This window comes from Lepidochelys olivacea (assembly GCF_965140295.1).
Source record: "Lepidochelys olivacea isolate rLepOli2 genome assembly, chromosome: 20".
Taxonomy (NCBI): domain Eukaryota; kingdom Metazoa; phylum Chordata; order Testudines; family Cheloniidae; genus Lepidochelys; species Lepidochelys olivacea.
The window spans coordinates 17,208,708-17,230,136 of NC_140430.1; the positions used below are offsets into that span (position 1 = coordinate 17,208,708).

The 21,429-nt window shown below is 59.0% G+C and overlaps 1 protein-coding gene across 5 annotated transcripts in view; it reads left to right on the top strand.

The window, feature by feature from the left end:
- Positions 1-21,429, top strand: part of ADGRE5 (adhesion G protein-coupled receptor E5) — a 47,465-nt gene that overhangs the window by 16,549 nt on the left and 9,487 nt on the right. For 4 of the 5 annotated variants that reach the window (XM_084610830.1, XM_084610829.1, XM_084610827.1 and 1 more), the window contains exons 2-10: positions 1,241-1,297; positions 2,064-2,201; positions 2,906-3,061; positions 6,740-6,895; positions 7,861-8,016; positions 10,691-10,825; positions 14,375-14,506; positions 16,446-16,577; positions 18,631-18,762. In XM_084610830.1, coding sequence (XP_084466956.1) covers positions 1,241-1,297; positions 2,064-2,201; positions 2,906-3,061; positions 6,740-6,895; positions 7,861-8,016; positions 10,691-10,825; positions 14,375-14,506; positions 16,446-16,577; positions 18,631-18,762 — 1,194 coding nt within the window. The remainder of the gene's footprint in view (positions 1-1,240; positions 1,298-2,063; positions 2,202-2,905; positions 3,062-6,739; positions 6,896-7,860; positions 8,017-10,690; positions 10,826-14,374; positions 14,507-16,445; positions 16,578-18,630; positions 18,763-21,429) is intronic. The other variant, XM_084610831.1, reaches the window with a different exon arrangement.

Sequence of the window (21,429 nt, forward strand, 5' to 3'; positions counted from 1 at the left end):
GGCTTCCCCTTTTCACATCACCTCGGGCACTCGGCCCACGGGTCCTTTATCATCTGGTTCTTCGCACCCATGTGTGTGTAATGACTCAGGGCAACAGGCTATAAATAAACACTGGCAGGAGGGGGTGGATCTGGGGCGATACCTGAGTGAAAAGCCGATCAAAAGCAGCCTGTGTTGTCTTTTCGCCCCATCCCCCTCAGTGCTTCCCCTTTCCAAGTGGGTTTGTCCATTGCATGGACGCACTGGGTGACCTTGGGTAAGTTATTACCCCTCGCTGTGCCTCAGTTTCCCCATCTGTAAAGTGGAGAGAATGCTCCTTCCTTTGCCTATTGCCATGAGCCTTTTGGGTCACAGACTGGCTCACTGTATGTCTGTGCAGCACCGAGTGTGATGTGGCCCTGATCTCGGTCGGCTCTGTACAGCGCCTGGCACAATGGGCAGGGCCAGATTTCCGATTAGGCACAGGAGGCACGGGCCTAGGGGTGCCGGCATTCTATGGGGTGCCTAAAAATTCCAATTTTGCCACTCCCAGGTCCCAGCAGGGGGCAGGGCTGGCTGAGGGGGAGACAGCCCCACGCAGCCCTGCTGCTGGAGCGCTCCTCGCTCTGCCCGGCAGACAGCGTCACCTCCCGGGGGGGGCAGTGAGTGTGGGCCGGGGGGCAGGGCTTGGGAGAGTGGGTCTCTGGGGGAGTTGAGGGGGCAGCTCTGGGTAGAGGGGGTGGGGGGCGCTGGGCAGTGGGCAAGGGGGTGCTAGGAGGCAGAGCACCTAAAAGTTTAAAGTGGTGGGGTTCCCCCGCCACCCGTGGCAGTTAAGAGCTTCCCGGCAGCAGGGGTACCCTGCCGCTCCTGGCCGCCTCCAGGCAGCGGGGCCCCTGGAGCTCCAAGCCGGGGGGCAGGGAACACCGCTGAGACCCTACACCTAGGGGTGCCCTAAGTATAAATCCGGCCCTGACAATGGGGGCTCCTGGTCTTTGTTGCTAATACACACAATAAAAGACCCAGTTGCCCTGGCCCAAAGTCCAGTTCCCAACTGGAACCAGTTAAAAATATTAACAGGGATCCCAGCTGGGGCTGATTTCCCAGAGCACCAGGTGTCTGCATTTTTAACTCCACCATCGTCAGGGCACTGACTGGCCCTTGGCCCAGGATTGGCAGGACTGGGGCGGCTGGGGGGGCGGGTGCAGCTGAGCGGTGGTTATCATCTACCCATGGTGCCTTACCCTGTCTCTTTGCCTTGCAGGGCTCTGCATCGCCCTGTGCCTGTGGGGCACCGTGGCCCAGAATAATGGCGTACAAGGTAAGGCCGACTCCTCCTGGCTAACCTTCCCGAGCGCTCCCGGCTGCCCGGGGTCTCTGGCCTCCAGCCCCTCCGGTCCCTTCCCTTGTGGGAGGAGAGCAGAGTCAGGGGTCTGGTGAGCTAGGAGCAGCCCCTTGGCGTGGGCGTCTTCGGGTGGGATTATAGAGCACGGTGGGTACGTGCAGGGGAGAGGAGAAGGGGCCCTGTGTAGCCCTCACCTTCCCTGCCCCGTGGCCAGCAGAGAATAGACACTGGGGCCCAGGGCTCTACACTGGGGGCTGGAGTGAGGGGCAGATCCCCACTGCAGCCAAGGCCAATTCGGTTCGGAGGAATGTTTGGTTTTACTCGGGGGGAAAAAATTGCGTGGGGTGGGGGGGGAGGAGATGAAATAATTTTCAAAATGAAAAATTCCCGTTTTCTGGTTCGAAGCGAGGTTTGGGTTTGAAATTGACGCTAATCAGAGTAACGACGACAGCAACAAAAAGGAGACAAATCGGGTGAGATTGAAAACGTTTCACTTGAACCGACGCCCGGCTCCAGCGGCTCTGCCTGTCTGTGCCGGGGGCACCCCCGGGGAGCCAAGGCCTCCTGTGCAGCCGAGGGCAGCTTGTTGCCAGGCGGTGGATGGCGTCGGAGCTGTTTGCCAGGCGCCCAGGGAAGAAAATCAGCAAATGGGGCGTGTGAAAGGAGTCGATCCCACTGTGGGGGGGGGCAGGGGGGCTGCTCTGCACTGGCTGACCCTGCCCAGCTGTTCCCGCCCCTGCAGATACCACTGAGGACTGCAACAACCATGTGCTCTGCCCATCAAACGCCAAGTGTGTGAACAACACCCACTGCACCTGCCTGGATGGGTACGGGCCAGGAAAGAATCGCTTCTTCACCGACGTAACGGAGATCTGTGATGGTAACTGGGCTCCCACGTTGTCCTGCGGGGCTGGGGCAGAGCAGGGCATTAAGAGCAACTAACTCCACGGCCTGTGGGGGTGCTCAGCCGGGGAAAGTGTGGGGGCGGCAGCACGGGTGAGGGCCGCCCTCCTGGGGATCGAACCGGGGGCCTCCAGAGTCAGCAGCAATCTTGCGTTCTGTGAATTGGGCTCAGGGTGGGGGGCCCATCACACTGACCCGTCTGAATCCCAGCCTCGGCCCTAATCAGCCCCTGGGTGTCCAGGGGCACAAGGGCTCCATGGATCCCTGTCCAGAGGAGCAGGACAGGGCAGCCCTGGCTATACTTCCCCCCTGCCCTTGACCCCTGCCACGCAGGGATCCAAGGAGGGAAGGGGCAGAGGAGAGGCCGCTTCTCATCCCCCCCACAACACACAGGGAGCCTGGAGCCCCAGGGGGACGTCTCCCCACCCTCCCCTCACATGGGGGATCTGGGTGTTTGTGGGGCCGAACCCCCCCGTACCTGGGACTGGAGGCTCGGGGGGGTTATTTCCGACATTCCAGCTGCAGAAATGGGTAACTGAGAATCAGGGCCTTAATCACTAACCGCTCAGGGCCCCGGGAGCCTGGGTCCCGTCACCCTGCTCAATGCGGGGGGCTGGAGGGGGGATACGGGGAACGTCTCCCTGCCAGGACTGTACAGAGCGTCCCCCTCTTGCATTACAGATATTAACGAGTGTCTGGAGCCGAGCCCACCAGACTGTGGAGGCAACACAATCTGCAACAACATGGCTGGATCTTACTTCTGCACCTGCGCCAATGGCTACGAGCCCCGCTCTGGGAAAGCCAACTTCACACGCGCGAGTGAGAACACCTGCCAGGGTGAGCTCTCCCCTGGCCCCCACCTGCTGAGACCCCCCCTCACACACACAAATGCTCCTTCCAGGCCTGGCGCTGCACCGGGGCTGCTGCTGGCTTTGGCAGTGGCCCGAGGCCGTCAGCGAGGCTGTGAAGAGACGTGGCCCTCACCAGCTCCCGCAGAGCATGGGGCCGGGCTCACCCCTGTGCCCAGCACTTGGACAGGGAATAAACCCTCGGGGTTAGAAACAGACCCACGGAGCAAACTCCTCATGCTGCAGAGATGCGCTGGGGAGAGGGGAAGGGACCCCTGGCCCCGGCACGCAGCATCTGAGCGGCTAGTGCCCCGCTGAGCCTGGGAAGTGGCCCCGGGAACAGCGCTGGGAATTGGGCTAAAGCGTTCTCGAATTCACCCCCAGCCCCCTATTGCTTGAGCTTCCGCTGGGGGCAGGCAGCCATGCTCTCCTCTGGCCTCTAGGGGGTGCAGCTGCTAGTTCGAGGGACCCCAAGTTCCCTGCGTGGGCAGTGCTGTGAGGGGGCATGTGCTGTGACTGGCATTGCCAGCCCAGCCCCGGGCTTCCCTGAGGCACCCCGAGTTCCTGCAGTCTGGCGCGGGGACAGGGGGCTGGCAGTCGTCGGCTCCGTGTGCTGTCCCGGCTCTGGGCGGGTCCCCGGCCCGGCAGACCTCCACTGAAGTGCCCAGACGGCCCACAGAGTCGGATCAGTGGCGAAGGCGCTCGGCCGGGTTTATCGCCAAAGAAGGCCGGTGCTAGCACCCCTAGATGCCCCAGGGACCTGCCACGTGTCTGCCTCTGACAATGGGCCCCGACAGTTAGACTCAGACAAACCATCTGGGATAAACAAGTGACCTACCAGCCTGCATGTTTCACAATCTGCTTGCTACCCGCCCTTGTGCCTTTCTCCTGCTGCTTCAGACAAAACATCCCTTATTCACCACCTGGCTTTGTACTTAACTCCTGATGCTTCAGACAAAACGCTCCCCGTCCGTCAAGCCATCTTACCATGCGCTAGGCAGGGGAATCTCGTGCTGGAAAGTGGTTACATAGTCACTGTGTTCTGGCAATGCCAGGAATACTGCTGCCAAGTTCGTGCGCCGGATGGTGAACTTGCGGGCAGGCCTCGGCTTTGTGACAGGGTGTGACTGTTGGTGCTTTGGGGGAGCACACTGAGATTGCTCAATCAGAGGGGAGCTGACAATCCTCCAAACTGCTGATTATTTCAAATACTTTGATTCACTAAGCCAGCAACAAAACAGGTGCTCCGATACTGGGCTGCTTCCCCGAAGCCAGAAACACAGCTCCCAGCTACTTTTCTAGTGTGGCTTTAAAGGCAGAATTTGGGTCATTTAGCCTGTCAGTTGCTTAACCCTTTCTGGCTCAGTGTCCCACAGGGCTGGACTTTTGCTCCGAGCATCCACTTTTGCTGACTTTGGTTCGGGCCTTGTACCAGGCCCCTGCTCCAGGCTCTCTCTACTCCAGCTCCATGTCGCTCCCCCAGGGCAGCGCTGTGAGGGGGCATGTGCTGTGACTGGCATTGCCAGCCAGCCCCAGGCTTCCCTGAGACACCCTGGCTTCCAGCGGCATGGCTCGGGGACACACGGGCTGGCCAGCTCCGCACTCAGGGACACACGGGCTGGCCAGCTCCGTGTCGCTCCCCTAGGGCAGGTAGTTTGCCCAGGGCACAGTGTCATGGAGTGTGGGGGAGTCCAGGCCCTGCACCCCTCTTCCTGGGATCCACTGAGACTCTCAGCCAGCCAGTAAAACAGAAGGTTTATTGGACAATAGGAACACAGTCCACAACAGAGCTTGTGGGTACAACCAGGACCCCTCAATCACGTCCTTCTGGGGGAGCAGGGAGCTTAGACCCCAGCCCTGGGGTTCCCTGTGTTCCTCTCCCCAGCCCCAAACTGAAAACTAAACCCACCTAGCAGGTTCCCTGCTGCAGCCTCCCTCCACATTCCTGGGCAGAGGTGTTACCTCCCACTCCTCCTCCTGGCTCAGGTGACAGGCTCTCAGGTCTCCCATCCCCAGGGCACATTCCCAGGTCAACACTCCCCCCTCCCTGCTGAGTCACATCGTCACACACAGACCGAGAGGTCTTTCTGGGCTCACAGTCCAGTGGATTCGGAGACCCCTTTGCACTGGTGAAGCTGGTGCGTGCACCAATGCAAGTCCCGGGGCAGGGGATACCCACATGCTGGTGTCCCAACCGGGGGACGCTGGAAATTCCAGCTGCTAAATCGCTTTGTGCTGGTCCCTGTCTGTGCTCCCTGAGCCCCCAAGTCAGCAAAGCACGTGTTTATCTCCATCCCTGCACAGCTACGCACTTAATTCGGCTCCAGTGGGTCTTAAGTGCACGGCTGAGTTCGTGACGACAATCCCAGGCATTAAAAGAAAATCAGATTAGCTTAGAAAATCACGAGCTTTAGAAAGGCCAGTGAGCAAAGGGGCGGCCTGTGGATTAAATTGAATTGAAAAAGGGGGAAATTCAAAGCAGATACAAGGAAATACTCCTCCTCCACCCGGGGCAGCATTAGCCTCTGGAACTCACTGCTACCGGGGCATGGAGGCTGTGAATGTCGGGTTTTAAAGATTTCAGAGTAACAGCCGTGTTAGTCTGTCTTTGCAAAAAGAAAAGGAGGACTTGTGGCACCTTAGAGATTAACCAATTTATTTGAGGCATCAGCTTTCGTGAGCTACAGTTTTAAAGAGGGACTGGCTATTTCTATGGGGAATGACAATGCCTGGAGCTGTGCTAGTTAATGGACAATAATTCTGGGAGGGAGGGAAAAGCTCCCACTTCAGGGCTTAAGACAACCTCCGACTATTAGAGACCAGGAGGAGACCTTCACGGGGGCAGATTATCCCCCAGCTGCTGCTGCAGGACTCTTGCACCTTCCTTTATAGCACCTGTCGCAGACGGGATACTGGGGTAGATGGGCCTTGGGGTTGACCGAGGCTGGCAATGCCTGTCTGTTCCTCTGTGGTTGGAACCTGAGGGGGATTTCTGCCAAGTCCCAGTGTTCCCACCCCTTGAGCAACTCAGCTTCAAACATGGACTCCTAAATCTCCCCAAATCTTGGCCCCACTGGGGCTTGGCCCATAGAGACAACAGTGGCTGTTCTGGGGTCTGAAGGTCCCCTTCCCTCTGTTATGTTCACGGCATACACACACAGTTTGAAACACAGCATCACATCCTCTCCCTGGCAGCCTGCAGCTTAACACAGGGTTATTCTTAGAATCCAGAACCCTAGCACACGCGGACCCCAAACAGAGAGAGACAAAGCAGGCTGCTCCTGAAGGCAAACAGGCACAACTAACCCCACTGTGCTCTAGGCTGGCTCTTTGGCAGACACACTGCTGGAAACCCCAGATCACCTGCTTGTCACCCGAGCCCCCGAGCATGCAAGAAGCTCCGGGAAAGCCCCTTGCAGATGTAAAGTGAGAGCTTGTGATGCTAACACAGTTTTCAATACACCAGATTCTCGAGGGGCCGTTCCGCTGCCGGAGCAGCCCAGTGCGGCCGGAGCGCAGCTGGGAATCAGGCCTGTGATTGTTAAGCTCCCAGGGGCCCGGTCGCCTGGGTCCCGTCACCCAGCTCAGTGCGGAGGGTTGGGGGGGGGGTGATACGGGGAACGTCTCCCTGCCAGGACCGTACAGAGCGTCCCCTCTTGTGCTGCAGATATTGACGAGTGTCGGGGCCCGAGCCCGGCAGACTGCGGACCCCACGCAAACTGCACCAACGTGCTTGGGAATTACTCCTGCAGCTGCACCGATGGCTACGAGCCCAGCTCTGGGAAAGCCAACTTCACGCACGCGAGGGAGAACACCTGCCAAGGTGAGCTCTCCCCTGGCCCCCAGCTGCTGAGACCCCCCCCCCCGCACACACAAATGCTCGTTCCAGGCCTGGTGCCGCATCGGGGCTGATGCCGGCTTTGGCAGTGGCCCGAGGCCGTCCGCGAGGCTGTGATGACACGTCACCCTCGCCTGCTCCTGCAGAGCATGGGGCCGGGCTCACCCCTGTGCCCGGTGCTTGGATGGGGAATAAACAGAGCCACAGAGCAAACTCCTTGTGCTGCGGTGATGTGCTGGGGAGAGGGGAGGGGACCCCCGCTGGCCCCCGCACGCAGCATCTGGGCTGCTCGTGTCCCCCTGAGCAGGGAAGGGGCCTCGTGAAGTGCGCTCTGCCTCCTATGGGCCCTGGTGAGGAGAGAATAGCCACAGCCCAGTGTGCCCCAGCCACGCCCCCAATCCTCCCCCATGGGTCCTGGGGGGCAGGGAATAGCCACAGCCCAGTGTGCCCCAGCCACGCCCCCGATCCTCCCCCATGGGTCCTGGGGGGCAGGGAATAGCCACAGCCCAGTGTGCCCCAGCCATGCCCCCGATCCACCCCCATGGGTTCTGGGGGGGTAGGGAATCGCCACAGCACAATGTGCCCTAGCCACGCCCCCGATCCTCCCCCATGGGTCCTGGGGGGCAGGCAATAGCTGCAGTGCTGGGCACCCCGGCCTCGGCCCCTACATCAGGGGCTAGGAGCAAGGTGGGTGCAGGACCCCAACAGCAGCTCCACACCAGCTGGGGTGGCCCCTTTTGCAGGGTGGGGGCTTCTTGAGTGGCCATTCCGCTGCCAGAGCAGCCCAGTGCCGCCGGAGCGTAGCTGGGAATCAGGCCTGTGATTGTTAAGCTCCCAGGGGCCTGGTCGCCTGGGGCCTGTCACCCAGCTCGGTGCGGAGGGTTGGGGGGGGTGATACGGGGAACGTCTCCCTGCCAGGACCGTACAGAGCGTCCCCTCTTGTGCTGCAGATATTGACGAGTGTCGGGGCCCGAGCCCGGCAGACTGCGGACCCCACGCAAACTGCACCAACGTGCCTGGGAATTACTCCTGCAGCTGCACCGATGGCTACGAGCCCAGCTCTGGGAAAGCCAGCTTCACACACGCGAGGGAGAACACCTGCCAGGGTGAGCTCTCCCCTGGCCCCCACCGCACCCTGCTCAGTCCCCCTGCACCCCCCCACACACACCCCTGCGCTCATTCCAGGCCTGGTGCTGCACCAGAGGCTGCTGCTGGCTGCTGCAAAGGCACCCGATCCACTCACCGGGGCTGTGATCAGCCGTGACCCTCAACTCCTGGGGGCCAGGATCTCCCCTGCCTCGGTCTTTGGATTGGGAATAAACCCCTAGGTTTGCGGGGAGGCGCCGGGGAGACTGGTGGGGACCCTCGCTGTCCCCAGCACAGAGAATCCAGGCTCCTGGAGCCCCCTGAGCCTGGGAAGGGACCTCGTGTATGGTGCACACACAGCCCAGTGCTCTCTGCCCCTATGGGCCCTGGGGAGCAGGGAATAGCCCCAGCCCAGGGCACCCCGGCCACACCCCCAATCTGCCCCCTCCCTCACGGCTGGGAGCAGAGCCTTTTCCAGCTCCACACTGACAGGGAGCCCCCTGGATGGGAGGGTGTTTCCTAGGGGCCCATTATGCCCCCTTAGGCAGCCAGGGCGTCCTGACGGGAGAAAGGGCCGGGGGGTTCAAAGCCCTCGTTTGCGACATTCAGCCGGTAGTTAGAGCTTGTACCAAGTCCCAGCCGGCCGTTCCCATGGGAACTGCCCTTTACACCCCCGTTTGGGGGGCACAGAGCCCCGGGCCCGTAGAACTGGGAGAACTCAGGAGCCCATTCGTTCAAACGCTTCCCCTGGCAGAGACCTCGCCCAGCCGTTCCTGCGCCCAGCCCCAGCCCGCAGGGGATAACCCCAGCCAGTGTCCTGGGGCGGGTCGAGGCACAAGAAGAAGTCAGTGCCGCAGTTATCTCAGCCAGCGTCCCGGGGATTGTCCGGGGATAGCTGGTATCGGGAGCCGTGGGGAGAATCCCTAGGGCTTGCCCCCGGGGGGAATCGATCGCGATTGCTGTTCTCTTTGGAAGTGCACTGATTATTCCAGACCAGAGTGTCCGGATGGGGAGCTATTCCACAGGAGCTGTTACCGTCAATTTCCCCGTGTACTGAAGCCCCTGGAGACACCCAGTCTCAGCTCCCTGCAACTCGGAGCGAGTTTGGAAGCCTCGGGACACCCGTGTGCCTGAGGGAGGGGAGAGCTCTGGCCACCCCACCAAGAACCCAGCGCACGGCGCCGTCTTCAGCAGACAGAGCGTTGGAGCAGGGGGAAAGCGCGTTGGAGCAGCGGCTGTGGCTGGATGTGTGTACAGCACCTGGCACCATGGTGCCCCGGCTGCGGCGCTACCCGCTATAAACATCCCGATCGAACCCGGACGGGCGGGATAAGGATGCCGGAAGCTCCGTTCCCATCCCGCGTGGACTCTTGGAAGCCTTCGGGGGCGGAACCCGATCCTACGTTGTTCCCGGAGTAAAGCAGGGCTCTGGAAACGCGGCGCCGCCTTGGTGCGTTCAGGAGAACCCGCGAGCGGTCGCAGGGTCGAGGGGCAGAGGAGGCAGAACTGGGCAGGACGCAGCCGGTCGGTTCTCCCAGGGTTCAGTCTGCCCCGGGAGCAGCTCAGCCTCGGAAGAGGCGAAACGGAGGCGCCGGCCAGGCTGAGACATAAGTAATGCTGGTACTTGCACAGTACAGACGGGATCAGAGCTGAGGCCCGTCTAGCCTGGTATCCCGGCTCCCAGGGGCCAAAGCCAGATGCTGCCGAGGACGGTGGAAGAGCCCTGCAGTGGCAGCCGGGGGATAGTCTGCCCTCACTTCCTGGTCTCCAATACTCAGGTGGGCTGAAGCCCACAGCAGGAGGTTCTCTCTCTTCCCAAACATTTGTTCCCTTTAACTCTGATCACTCCGGCTGTTCTCATCATCCGTATGAATGTCCAGTCGCTCCTTGAATCGTTCTCAAGTCTTGGCTGCAGTGACTCCTGTGGTGAGGAGTTCCACAGGCTAATCGCACATTGCGTGGAACAGCCTTTCCTTGGCTCAGTTTCGAATTTCCCCTCTTCTAACTTCCCTGACTGGCCCCTGCTCTCGTGTTATGAGATGGGGAGAACAGAAGCTCCCCATCTCCCTTCTCTATCCCCGTCAGTCACGTATAGACTCTTAGCACATCCCCTCTTACGTTCACTCTAAACTGACAGTCCGTCTTTTCAATCTCTCTCTGTAGAGGGCATTTCCAGGCCCCGATCATTCTCATTGCCTCTCCCTGAACCCCCTCTGGTTCTGCACTGTCCTTTGTGCAAGGGGGTGCCCAGGGCAGCTCATGGGTTGCAGAGGGGGTCACCCCATTGACTGATATCAAGGCATTAGACTAGCCCTCATGTTGTTCTCTATCCCCTTCCCCAAAGCAGCTCCCCATTTGTCCCTTCCAGGGGCGGACAGCTCATTCAGGCATTGCCATCTGCACTGATATTGCGGCACTGGGCATCGCCAGATCCGCTTGATAGTTTTAGCAAGCAGCAGGCACGTGTCCTGGCGGGGCTGCTTTTCCCTTCCCAGCTGGAGCGGCTCATTCCGGATAATAGCCAACTTGCTCCCGTTCGCTGACCCAGTAACTGAACTCCTGGCTCTAACCAGCCCCGTCTCCCCAGAGCACGGTGCATTTCGGACGGCTGGATTATCCCCCAGCAGCGTCACCCCAGTGCCCAAGGTACAGCTCCTAGATCAGCCTGACCTACCGCTTTCTCTCTCCTTGCAGACATTGACGAGTGCCAGCGAAACGCCACAGTCTGTCAGCCCCATGGGAACTGCATCAACATGCCAGGGAGTTACAGGTGTAAATGCAGTTGGGGATTTGGGAAGAGTCAAAGGGATACCTCTAAGATCTGCACAGGTACAACAGGAGCTGGGAACAGTCGTGGCAAAGGCATGATGTTTCTGGCTTCTCTGCAGTGTTGCTAAAGTGTGATGTTGCCTTAAAGCCCCACCTCCTGGAGTCACGTGATTCCACTTTTGGCTAAAATCAAATGGATTGGTTTAAAAATCGGGAGATTTTTTTTTAAAAAAAAATCTCGTGACTTTTCTGCAGCCTGGCTCAGGGTTTGGGGCTTTTCTTGATTGCTTGGCATTGGCGATGCTGTTAATGCACGGCCACTGAGCTTACCCAGGACCTCTGAAACTAACCCGCATGCAGGGAGGGTGAAACTAACCAGATTGCCCTGAGGTCTCACTCTTTCTCTGCGCCACACCCGGGCAAAGTGTCTGTTCTGACTCCCAGCCTGTCTTACGAATTGGAAACTGAGCCCAGGGACTGAAGGTCGCCATGTTGCTTAATTCCACCGAGGCTCGAGCGTAGGGCATTGGGGACGCCATTAGAAGCTGCAACATCCCCCCAAACCTGCAGCTGCAATCAGAGCCCAAGATGCCCTTTCATAGCAGAGCTTTGAGGAGGGGAAGGTCAGGTCTTTGCAAAGCAAACTGGGCTGAGACGGAGCCGAGGACTCTATGTTGGACAACCTTCAATAGAGCTTGGGCTCAGAAAGCCCATTAATTTCTGGAACCCCATTAACCTAACCCTCAGCAGCTGCTAAGGCTGGGGAAGGAGCTGGCATCACCAAGGAACCAGCTTGGGTCATTAGCAGGAATCAAACCCAGGACTTGTCTGCTGAAAGCACACAGCGCAGCTGCTGAAGCTAAGGGAGTAACTCCGGACAGACTTGCTCTCTCCTTGTTCCAGGGCTCAGCGGCCGTCGCTAGAGGCTGGCACATACAAGCCCCCTCACAGGCATGGCGTAGGCCCGTTGCCTTCCAAGAAGTTTAACAATGGAGCAAAAGTTGAGTTTCCTGCCAAAGGAACAAGGGATTTTTTCCAGCCCTGATGCACTCCCGACACAAAGCTCCTCTCAGTGACGGGGAGCAGAGGGTAAAATCTGCATGGCGAGGCAGGGGAGACACATTCTTGGCCTTCTATGGAGGAAACAAGCTGAAAGAGACAGATCTAGTGGGTAGGGCATGAGACTGGGACTCGGGAGACTTGGGTTCTAGTCCCAGCTCTGTTACTGCTAGGTGTCCTTGGGCAATTCTGTGCCTCAGTTTTCTCTCCCACTTCTTGTCTATTTAGACTAGAAGCTCTTTATGGCAGTGAATGTGCAGCGCTCTGGGTGCTGCCTTTCTGCAAATAACGACCAAAGGGAAAAGGTGTGGTGGGAAATAGCAAACCGCTGTCACAGGAAAGAGAGAGAACGGGAGTCTGAGAAGGAGCTGCTGGAGCACGGCCCAACGGAAGGATCCATGAGTGATCTTGACTCTCGCCGCTGATTGACTTGTTTGCTGGTGTCCAGGCGAAAGGGATTTTAGCCACAAGGATTTCTGTGAGAAGCAAAAGCGTTATGGATAAATATCAGGGAGAGCTTAGCTTTCTTCTGTGGCCCTGCCCCTACTTCCTCAGGAATGGCCGCCACCCATCTGTTCCTAAGCATGGTGACTGATAGTCCACTGCTGATCTGAACGCAAGGGGAGTCAGCAGAACAGCTCTGCCTGCTGATCCAAGCCTGCTCGTTCATCAGCCGACCCTTCAACTGTTTGGGTGGATAAATGTCTGTGATTTTATTAGCAAACGGTTTCCTCCGAAAACTTGTCACTGATGTTGTACAGTTGGTTCTCTAACCCCATGGTCTTTCTCTGCTTCCTCATTGGATGGCTGAAATGTTGGATTAATAAGCAGGAGAATGTCTAATTCCAGCACTTGTTCCTGACTGGGATTTCCGGGAAATCGGTCATGGCCATTTCCGCAGTGGCTCGACCGCTTCCCCCAGCCCGCTGGAATGACTGACGATGCGCCCGTCCCCCATGTGTCGCCACAAACTCAGTGCTTCTGTCTGAGAAATGGCCACAAAGCGGGGGCCAGAGCCCAGTGGTGTCAATTGTGCAGCACCACTGACTTTAAGGGGTTTTCGTCCCAGTTCTGCTTCTCCACCTCTCATTGCCCCAGACAGGACTGCAGGCTCCTCAGGGGCTGGCTGGCCGGAATGAGTGCGTCTCTGCACATACAAGCCGGGTCCCCAGGTAGAAAACCCCACTCCCTGCACGGGGCGAGTGACCCCGCTGCACCACGGAGCCCTGACGTCCCCCGTGTATCCCCCTTTGCCCGGCAGCTGGCGCTACCCTGTTGGCAGCCTGGCGGGCGCTCGGCCCTCCAGCGTTTGGCTAGATCACAGCAGGGCTCTCTGCGCCCGAGCAGGGCGGGGCCCGTCTGTCGGATCAGACTCTCCACAGTGGTGAAAGGCCCCAGGATCAGCGAGGGCAGTAAAGTCCTCTCCCTTTGGGGCCGGATTGGTGAACCGCTGGGTGGCGACTCCGGCTGGGGCTATGCTGGGGGTCAGGCTGGGCAGGTCTCCTCCGGCTTCAGTTTCCACAGGCCGGATCGGCAGCGAGTGTCGAGCTGGCGTCATCCGTCTGAGGGCTCGGTGGATTTGCCCCATGGGGCCCTGGGCCTGGGGGTCACAGCAGGGTCCGGGAATGGACATTGTCAGGTTGCTGCTCACTGCACAATGTTAGGAATAGGGGGATCCCCTGGATCCAGCTGGCTTCTAAACAACCACTTTACCAGCCGTGCAGGGCCTGGCCAAATGTTGGGGGTCTGCGGGCTTCTGCCATAGACCCCCGTGAGCACCACAAGAGAGCAAAGAAACTAGATAAAAGGGACACCACCCAATTCCCCTGCACGCCCCTGAGCGCAGCCCACCCACCCTTCTCCTAGTGCTCCATGGGAGGGGCAGTGCTGGGTGTATCCCAAACCAGGAGGGGAGCCATGCTGAGCGTGGCGCCCCCTTATGGTGACTAGCTCCAGTTCAGCACCCCCTTTCTTCTCTTGGAGTCGCGGCTGCCCCGTGTCTCAGCCGTCCGGCCAGGTCACGCTGTGATCCCCGTGCTGGGGGAGCCTTTCAAAGTCAGACCCCTCTCTCCTATGCCTGCCAGCGAAACCCTTTCACCGGGGCTCCTAGCCCCCCTTGCCTCAGGCCCCCACCACTGGGCCCAGCCCTCGGGCTCTATAGAAGCCCCCCTCCCAGGCGAGCTTCCTTCTAGCTAGCGCCCTGCACGCAGCCTAAGTCGCTTCCCCTTTGTAGTTTAACTGGCTGATCGGTCCCCCGCCTTAACCCCGCTCTCTCAGGGCTGGTGCAGGGAGGAGATCACAGGGTCCTGGTCTGGCAAAGGTTGGGCCCCCCGGTCTGGGGGTGAGGGAGGGGTTGAGCTGCAGGGATTGGGGCCCTGCAAATAGCAGGGAAGAAAGGAGAATAGAAGGGGGGGGTTAGATGGAGCGGACAGACTGACCAACAGACCTTGCCCCCTGCAATCGGTGGGGGGGTGCCTCCGTGGTCATTCGCCCCCAGTGCGCCCCCAGCCGTGCTGTGTGTGACACCCCCCCCCCGCTTTCCCCTCTCAGACATCGACGAGTGCCGCACGATCCCAGATATCTGCGGCCCCAACGCCACGTGTATCAACGCTATAGGGAGCTACCGGTGTGAGTGCCGGGCCGGCTACGTCCCCTCCAACAGGAACACGACCCTGTGCCAAGGTGGGTCCTGCCGCTGGGGACATGGAGGGGGCACCTCGGGGGGCTGGGCAGGGCCTGGGGTTACACAGGCAGAGGTCTTGCCCAACGGGGCAGCGAGCTGGGAACTGGTCTGGGATGGGGCACCAGCCCCCCTGCTCCCCACCGACAGGGTCCCTCTGGGTCTCCGCCCTGGTCCAGGGGACCTCAGCCTCCAGGCCCTCACCTCCCCCCAGCCCAGCCTGTCCGTCCACTGGGGTCTTTCCGGTTGTCTCAGAGCCACAGCCACCAGCATGGCCATGCCTGGCTCTGGGAGTGGAGCAGGGGCAGGCCGGGGAGGGGGTGAGCAGGGCTGCCAGGAGCCAGGCGTCTCTCCCCTCCAGCAGTGTCGAATTCTAGCACTCATTCCTGGCTGGGATTTCCGGGAGAATCGGTCATGAGAATGACTGACGATGCGCCCGTCCCCCATGCATTGCCAGAACTCAGTGCTTCTGTCTGTGAAATGGCCACAAAGCGGGGGCCAGAGCGTAGTGGTGTCAATTGGTGCAGCACCACTGACTTTAAGGGGTTTTCGTCCCAGTTCTGCTTCTCCACCTCTCATTGCCCCAGACAGGACTGCAGGCTCCTCAGGGGCTGGCTGGCTGGAATGAGTGAGTCTCTGCACGTACAAGCCGGGTCCCCAGATAGAAACCCCCTGCTCCCTACACGGGGCGAGTGACCCCGCTGCACCACAGAGCCCTGACGTCCGTTTGCCCGGCAGCTGGCGCTACCCTGTTGGCAGCCTGGCGGGCGCTCGGCCCTCCAGCGTTTGGGTAGATCACAGCAGGGCTCTCTGCGCCCGGGCAGGGCGGGGCCCGTCTGTCGGATCAGACTCTCCACAGTGGTGAAAGGCCCCAGGATCAGCGAGGGCAGTAAAGTCCTCTCCCTTTGGGGCCGGATTGGTGAACCGCTGGGTGGCGACTCCGGCTGGGGCTATGCTGGGGGTCAGGCTGGGCAGGTCTCCTCCGGCTTCAGTTTCCACAGGCCGGATCGGCAGCGAGTGTCGAGCTGGCGTCATCCGTCTGAGGGCTCGGTGGATTTGCCCCATGGGGCCCTGGGCCTGGGGGTCACAGCAGGGTCCGGGAATGGACATTGTCAGGTTGCTGCTCACTGCACAATGTTAGGAATAGGGGGATCCCCTGGATCCAGCTGGCTTCTAAACAACCACTTTACCAGCCGTGCAGGGCCTGGCCAAATGTTGGGGGTCTGCGGGCTTCTGCCATAGACCCCCGTGAGCACCACAAGAGAGCAAAGAAACTAGATAAAAGGGACACCACCCAATTCCCCTGCATGCCCCTGAGCGCAGCCCACCCACCCTTCTCCTAGTGCTCCATGGGAGGGGCAGTGCTGGGTGTATCCCAAACCAGGAGGGGAGCCATTGGGGTGGAGTCTGTAAAGCTGAGCGTGGCGCCCCCTTATGGTGACTAGCTCCAGTTCAGCACCCCCTTTCTTCTCTTGGAGTCGCGGCTGCCCCGTGTCTCGGCCGTCCGGCCAGGTCACGCTGTGATCCCCGTGCTGGGGGAGCCTTTCAAAGTCAGACCCCTCTCTCCTATGCCTGCCAGCGAAACCCTTTCACCGGGGCTCCTAGCCCTCCTCGGGGCTTCCTAGCCCCCCTTGCCTCAGGTGCCCCCGCCTTAACCCCGCTCTCTCAGGGCTGGTGCAGGGAGGAGATCGCAGGGTCCTGGTCTGGCAAAGGTTGGGCCCCCCGGTCTGGGGGTGAGGGAGGGGTTGAGCTGCAGGGATTGGGGCCCTGCAAATAGCAGGGAAGAAAGGAGAATAGAAGGGGGGGGTTAGATGGAGCGGACAGACTGACCGACAGACCTCGCCCCCTGCAATCGGTGGGGGGGTGCCTCCGTGGTCATTCGCCCCCAGCGCGCCCCCAGCCGTGCTGTGTATGACACCCCCCCCCGCTTTCCCCTCTCAGACATCGACGAGTGCCGCACGATCCCAAATATCTGCGGCCCCAACGCCACGTGTATCAACGCTATAGGGAGCTACCGGTGTGAGTGCCGGGCCGGCTACGTCCCCTCCAACAGGAACACGACCCTGTGCCAAGGTGGGTCCTGCCGCTGGGGACATGGAGGGGGCATCTTGGGGGGCTGGGCAGGGCCTGGGGTTACACAGGCTGAGATCTTGCCCGAGGGGTCAGCAAGCTGGGAACTGGTCTGGATTGGTGCACCAGCCCCCCTGCCCCCCACGGACGGGGTCCCTCTGGGTCTCAGCCCTAGCAGGGGAGGGCTCAGCCTCCAGACCCTCACCTCCCCCCAGCCCAGCCTGTCCGTCCACTGGGGTCTTTCCGGTTGTCTCAGAGCCACAGCCACCAGCGTGCCCATGTCTGGCTCTGGGCGCGGAGCAGGGGCCTGGCCGGGGAGGGGGTGAGCAGGGCTGCCAGGAGCCAGGCGTCTCTCCCCTCCAGCAGTGTCGAATTCCAGCACTCATTCCTGGCTGGGATTTCTGGGAGAATCGGTCATGAGAATGACTGACGATGCGCCCGTCCCCCATGCATTGCCAGAACTCAGTGCTTCTGTCTGTGAAATGGCCACAAAGCGGGGGCCAGAGCCCAGTGGTGTCAATTGGTGCAGCACCACTGACTTCAAGGGGTTTTCGTCCCAGTTCTGCTTCTCCACCTCTCATTGCCCCAGACAGGACTGCAGGCTCCTCAGGGGCTGGCTGGCTGGAATGAGTGAGTCTCTGCACGTACAAGCCGGGTCCCCAGATAGAAACCCCCTGCTCCCTACACGGGGCGAGTGACCCCGCTGCACCACAGAGCCCTGACGTCCGTTTGCCCGGCAGCTGGCGCTACCCTGTTGGCAGCCTGGCGGGCGCTCGGCCCTCCAGCGTTTGGCTAGATCACAGCAGGGCTCTCTGCGCCCGGGCAAGGCGGGGCCCGTCTGTCGGATCAGACTCTCCACAGTGGTGAAAGGCCCCAGGATCAGCGAGGGCAGTAAAGTCCTCTCCCTTTGGGGCCGGATCGGTGAACCGCTGGGTGGCGACTCCGGCTGCGGCTATGCTGGGGGTCAGGCTGGGCAGGTCTCCTCCGGCTTCAGTTTCCACAGGCCGGATCGGCAGCGAGTGTCAAGCTGGCATCATCCGTCCGAGGGCTCGGTGGATTTGGCCCGCGGGGCCCTGGGCCTGGGGGTCACAGCAGGGTCCGGGAATGGACATTGTCAGGTTGCTTCTCACTGCACAAAGTTAGGAATAGGGGGATCCCCTGGATCCAGCTGGCTTCTAAACAACCACTTTACCAGCCGTGCAGGGCCTGGCCAAATGTCGGGGGTCTGTGGGCTTCTGCCATAGACCCCTGTGAGCACCACCAGAGAGCAAAGAAACTAGATAAAAGGGACACCACCCAATTCCCCTGCACGCCCCTGAGCGCAGCCCACCCACCCTTCTCCTAGTGCTCCATGGGAGGGGCGGTGCTGGGTATATCCCAAACCGGGAGGGGAGCCATTGGGCTGGGGTCTGTAACGCTGAGCGTGGCTCCCGCTTCTGGCAACTAGCTGCAGTTCAGCTCCCCCTTTCTTCTCTTGGAGTCGCGGCTGCCCCGTGTCTCGGCCGTCCGGCCAGGTCACGCTGTGATCCCCGTGCTGGGGGAGCCTTTCAAAATCAGACCCCTCTCTCCTATGCCTGCCAGCGAAACCCTTTCACCGGGGCTCCTAGCCCTCCTCGGGGCTTCCTAGCCCCCCTTGCCTCAGGCCCCCACCACTGGGCCCAGCCCTCGGGCTCTATAGAAGCCCCCCTCCCAGGCGAGCTTCTTTCTAGCTAGCGCCCTGCACGCAGCCTAAGTCGCTTCCCCTTTGCAGCTTAACTGGCTGATCGGCCCCCCCGCCTTAACCCCGCTCTCTCAGGGCTGGTGCAGGGAGGAGATTGCAGGGTCCTGGTCTGGCAAAGGTTGGACCCCCCGGTCTGGAGGTGAGGGAGGGGTTGCGCCGCAGGGATTGGGGCCCTGCAAATAGCAGGGAAGAAAGGAGAATAGAAGGGGGGGGGTTAGATGGAGCAGACAGACTGACCGACAGACCACGCCCCCTGCAATTGGTGGGGGGGTGCCTCCGTGGTCATTCGCCCCCAGCCGTGCTGTGTGTGACACCCCCCCCGCTTTCCCCTCTCAGACATCGACGAGTGCCGCACGATCCCAGATATCTGCGGCCCCAACGCCACGTGTATCAACGCTATAGGGAGCTACCGGTGTGAGTGCCGGGCCGGCTACGTCCCCTCCAACAGGAACACGACCCTGTGCCAAGGTGGGTCCTGCCGCTGGGGACATGGAGGGGGCAACTGGGGGAGCTGGGCAGGGCCTGGGGTTACACAGGCAGAGGTCTTGTCCAAGGGGGCAGCGAGCTGGGAACTGGTCTGGGATGGTGCACCAGCCCCGCTGCCCCCCACGGACGGGGTCCCTCTGGGTCTCAGCCCTAGCAGGGGAGGGCTCAGCCTCCAGGCCCTCACCTCCCCCCAGCCCAGCCTGTTTGTCCACTGGGGTCTTTCTGGTTGCCTTAGAGCCACAGCCACCAGCGTGCCCATGTCTGGCTCTGGGAGCAGAGCAGGGGCCAGGCCGGGGAGGGGGTGAGCAGGGCTGCCAGGGGCCGGGCGTCTCTCCTCCCCAGCGGTGCCTGCATTCCTGCTGCCTGGCTGGATTCTCTGCCCTGGGAAGATGGCAGTAGGGGGCATAGTCTGTGCCTAGTGGCCACTAGAGGCCACTGGTTTCAGAGTGGCAGCCATGTTAGTCTGTATCAGCAAAAAAAACAAAGAGGACTTGTGACACCTTAGAGACTAACAAATTTATTTGGGCATAAGCTTTCGTGGGCTAAAACCCACTTCATCAGATGCATGCCATAGAAAATACAGTAGGAAGATATATATACAGAGAGAACATGAAACAATGGGTGTTACCATACACACTGTAACGAGACCAATCAATTAAGATGAGCTATTATCAGCAGGAGGAAAAAAACTTTTGTAGTGATAATCAGATGGCCCATTTCAAACAGTTGACAAGAAGGTGTGAGTAACAGTTGCGGGAAAGAATTAGCATGGGGAAATAGGTTTCAGAGTAACAGCCGTGTTAGTCTGTATTCGCAAAAAGAAAAGGAGTACTTTGTGGCACCTTAGAGACTAACCAATTTATTTGAGCATGAGCTTTCGTGAGCTACAGCTCACTTCATCGGATGCATACCGTGGAAACTGCAGCTTGGATTTAAACTTGGAGAGTGGTCAGTTTGGATGAGCTATTACCAGCAGGAGAGTGAGTTTGTGTGTGTATGGGGGTGATGTGAGAAAACCTGGATTTGTGCAGGAAATAGCCCAACTTGATTATCATGCACATTGTGTAAAGAGTTGTCACTTTGGATGGGCTATCACCAGCAGGAGAGTGAATTTGTGTGGGGGGGTGGAGGGTGAGAAAACCTGGATTTGTGCTGGAAATGGCCCAACCTGATGATCACTTTAGATAAGCTATTACCAGCAGGACAGTGGGGTGGGAGGAGGTATTGTTTCATATTCTCTGTGTGTATATAAAGTCTGCTGCAGTTTCCACGGTATGCATCCGATGAAGTGAGCTGTAGCTCACGAAAGCTCATGCTCAAATAAATTGGTTAGTCTCTAAGGTGCCACAAGTCCTCCTTTTCTTCATGGGGAAATAGTTTTTACTTTGTGTAATGACGCATCCACTCCCAATCTTTATTCAAGCCTAAGTTAATGGTAAATAGTTTGCAAATTAATTCCAGTTCTGCAGTCTCTCATTGGAGTCTGTTTTTGAAGTTTTTTTGTTGGAGAATTGCGACTTTTAGGTCTGAAATTGAGTGACCAGGGAGGTTGAAGTGTTCTCTGACTGGTTTTTAATGTTATAATTCTTGATGTCTGATTTGTGTCCATTTATTCTTTTGCATAGAGATTGTCCGGTTTGGCCAATGTACATGGCAGAGGGGCATTGCTGGCACATGATGGCATATATCACATTGATAGATGTGCAGGTGAATGACCCCTCTTATGATGTGGCTGATGTGATTAGGTCCTATGATGGTGTCCCTTGAATAGATATGTGGACAAAGTTGGCAACGGGCTTTGTTGCCAGGATAGGTTCCTGGGTTAGTGTTTTTGTTGTGTGGTGTGTGGTTGCTGGTGAGTATTTGCTTCAGGTTGGGGGGCTGTCTGTAAGCAAGGACAGGGCTGTCTCCCAAGATCTGTGAGAGTGATGGATCGTCCTTCAGGATAGGTTGTAGATCCCTGATGATGCGTTGGAGAGGTTTTAGTGGGGGGCGGTAGGTGACTTACTTTCTTTGTTGAGCCTCTCCTGGAGTAGGTGACTTCTGGGTAATCTTCTGGCTCTGTCATTCTGTTTCTTCACTTCAGCAGGTGGGTATTGTAGTTTTAAGAATGCTTGATAGAGATCTTGTAGGTGTTTGTCTCTGTCTGAGGGATTGGAGCAAATGCTATCTTAGAGCTTGGCTGTAGACAATGGATCGTGTGATGTGGTCTGGAGGCATGTAGATAAGCATAGCTGTCAGTAGGTTTCCAGTATAGGGTGGTGTTTATGTGGCCATCTCTTATTAGCACCATAGTGTCCAGGAAGTGGATTTCTTGTGTGGACTGGTTCAGGCTGAGGTTGATGGTGAGATGGAAATTGTTGAAATCATGGTGGAATTCCTCAAGGGCTTCTTTTCCGTGGGTCCAGATGATGAAGATGTCATCAATGTAGTGCAAGTAGAGTAGGGGCGTTAGGGGACAAGCGCTGAGGAACTGTTGTTCTAAGTCAGCCATACAAATGTTGGCATACTGTGGGGCCATGCGGGTACCCATAGCAGTGACTTGAAGGTATACGTTGTCCCCAAATGTGAAATAGTTTTGGGTGAGGACAAAGTCACAAAGTTCAGCCACCAGGTTTGCCGTGACATTATCGGGGATACTGTTCCTGA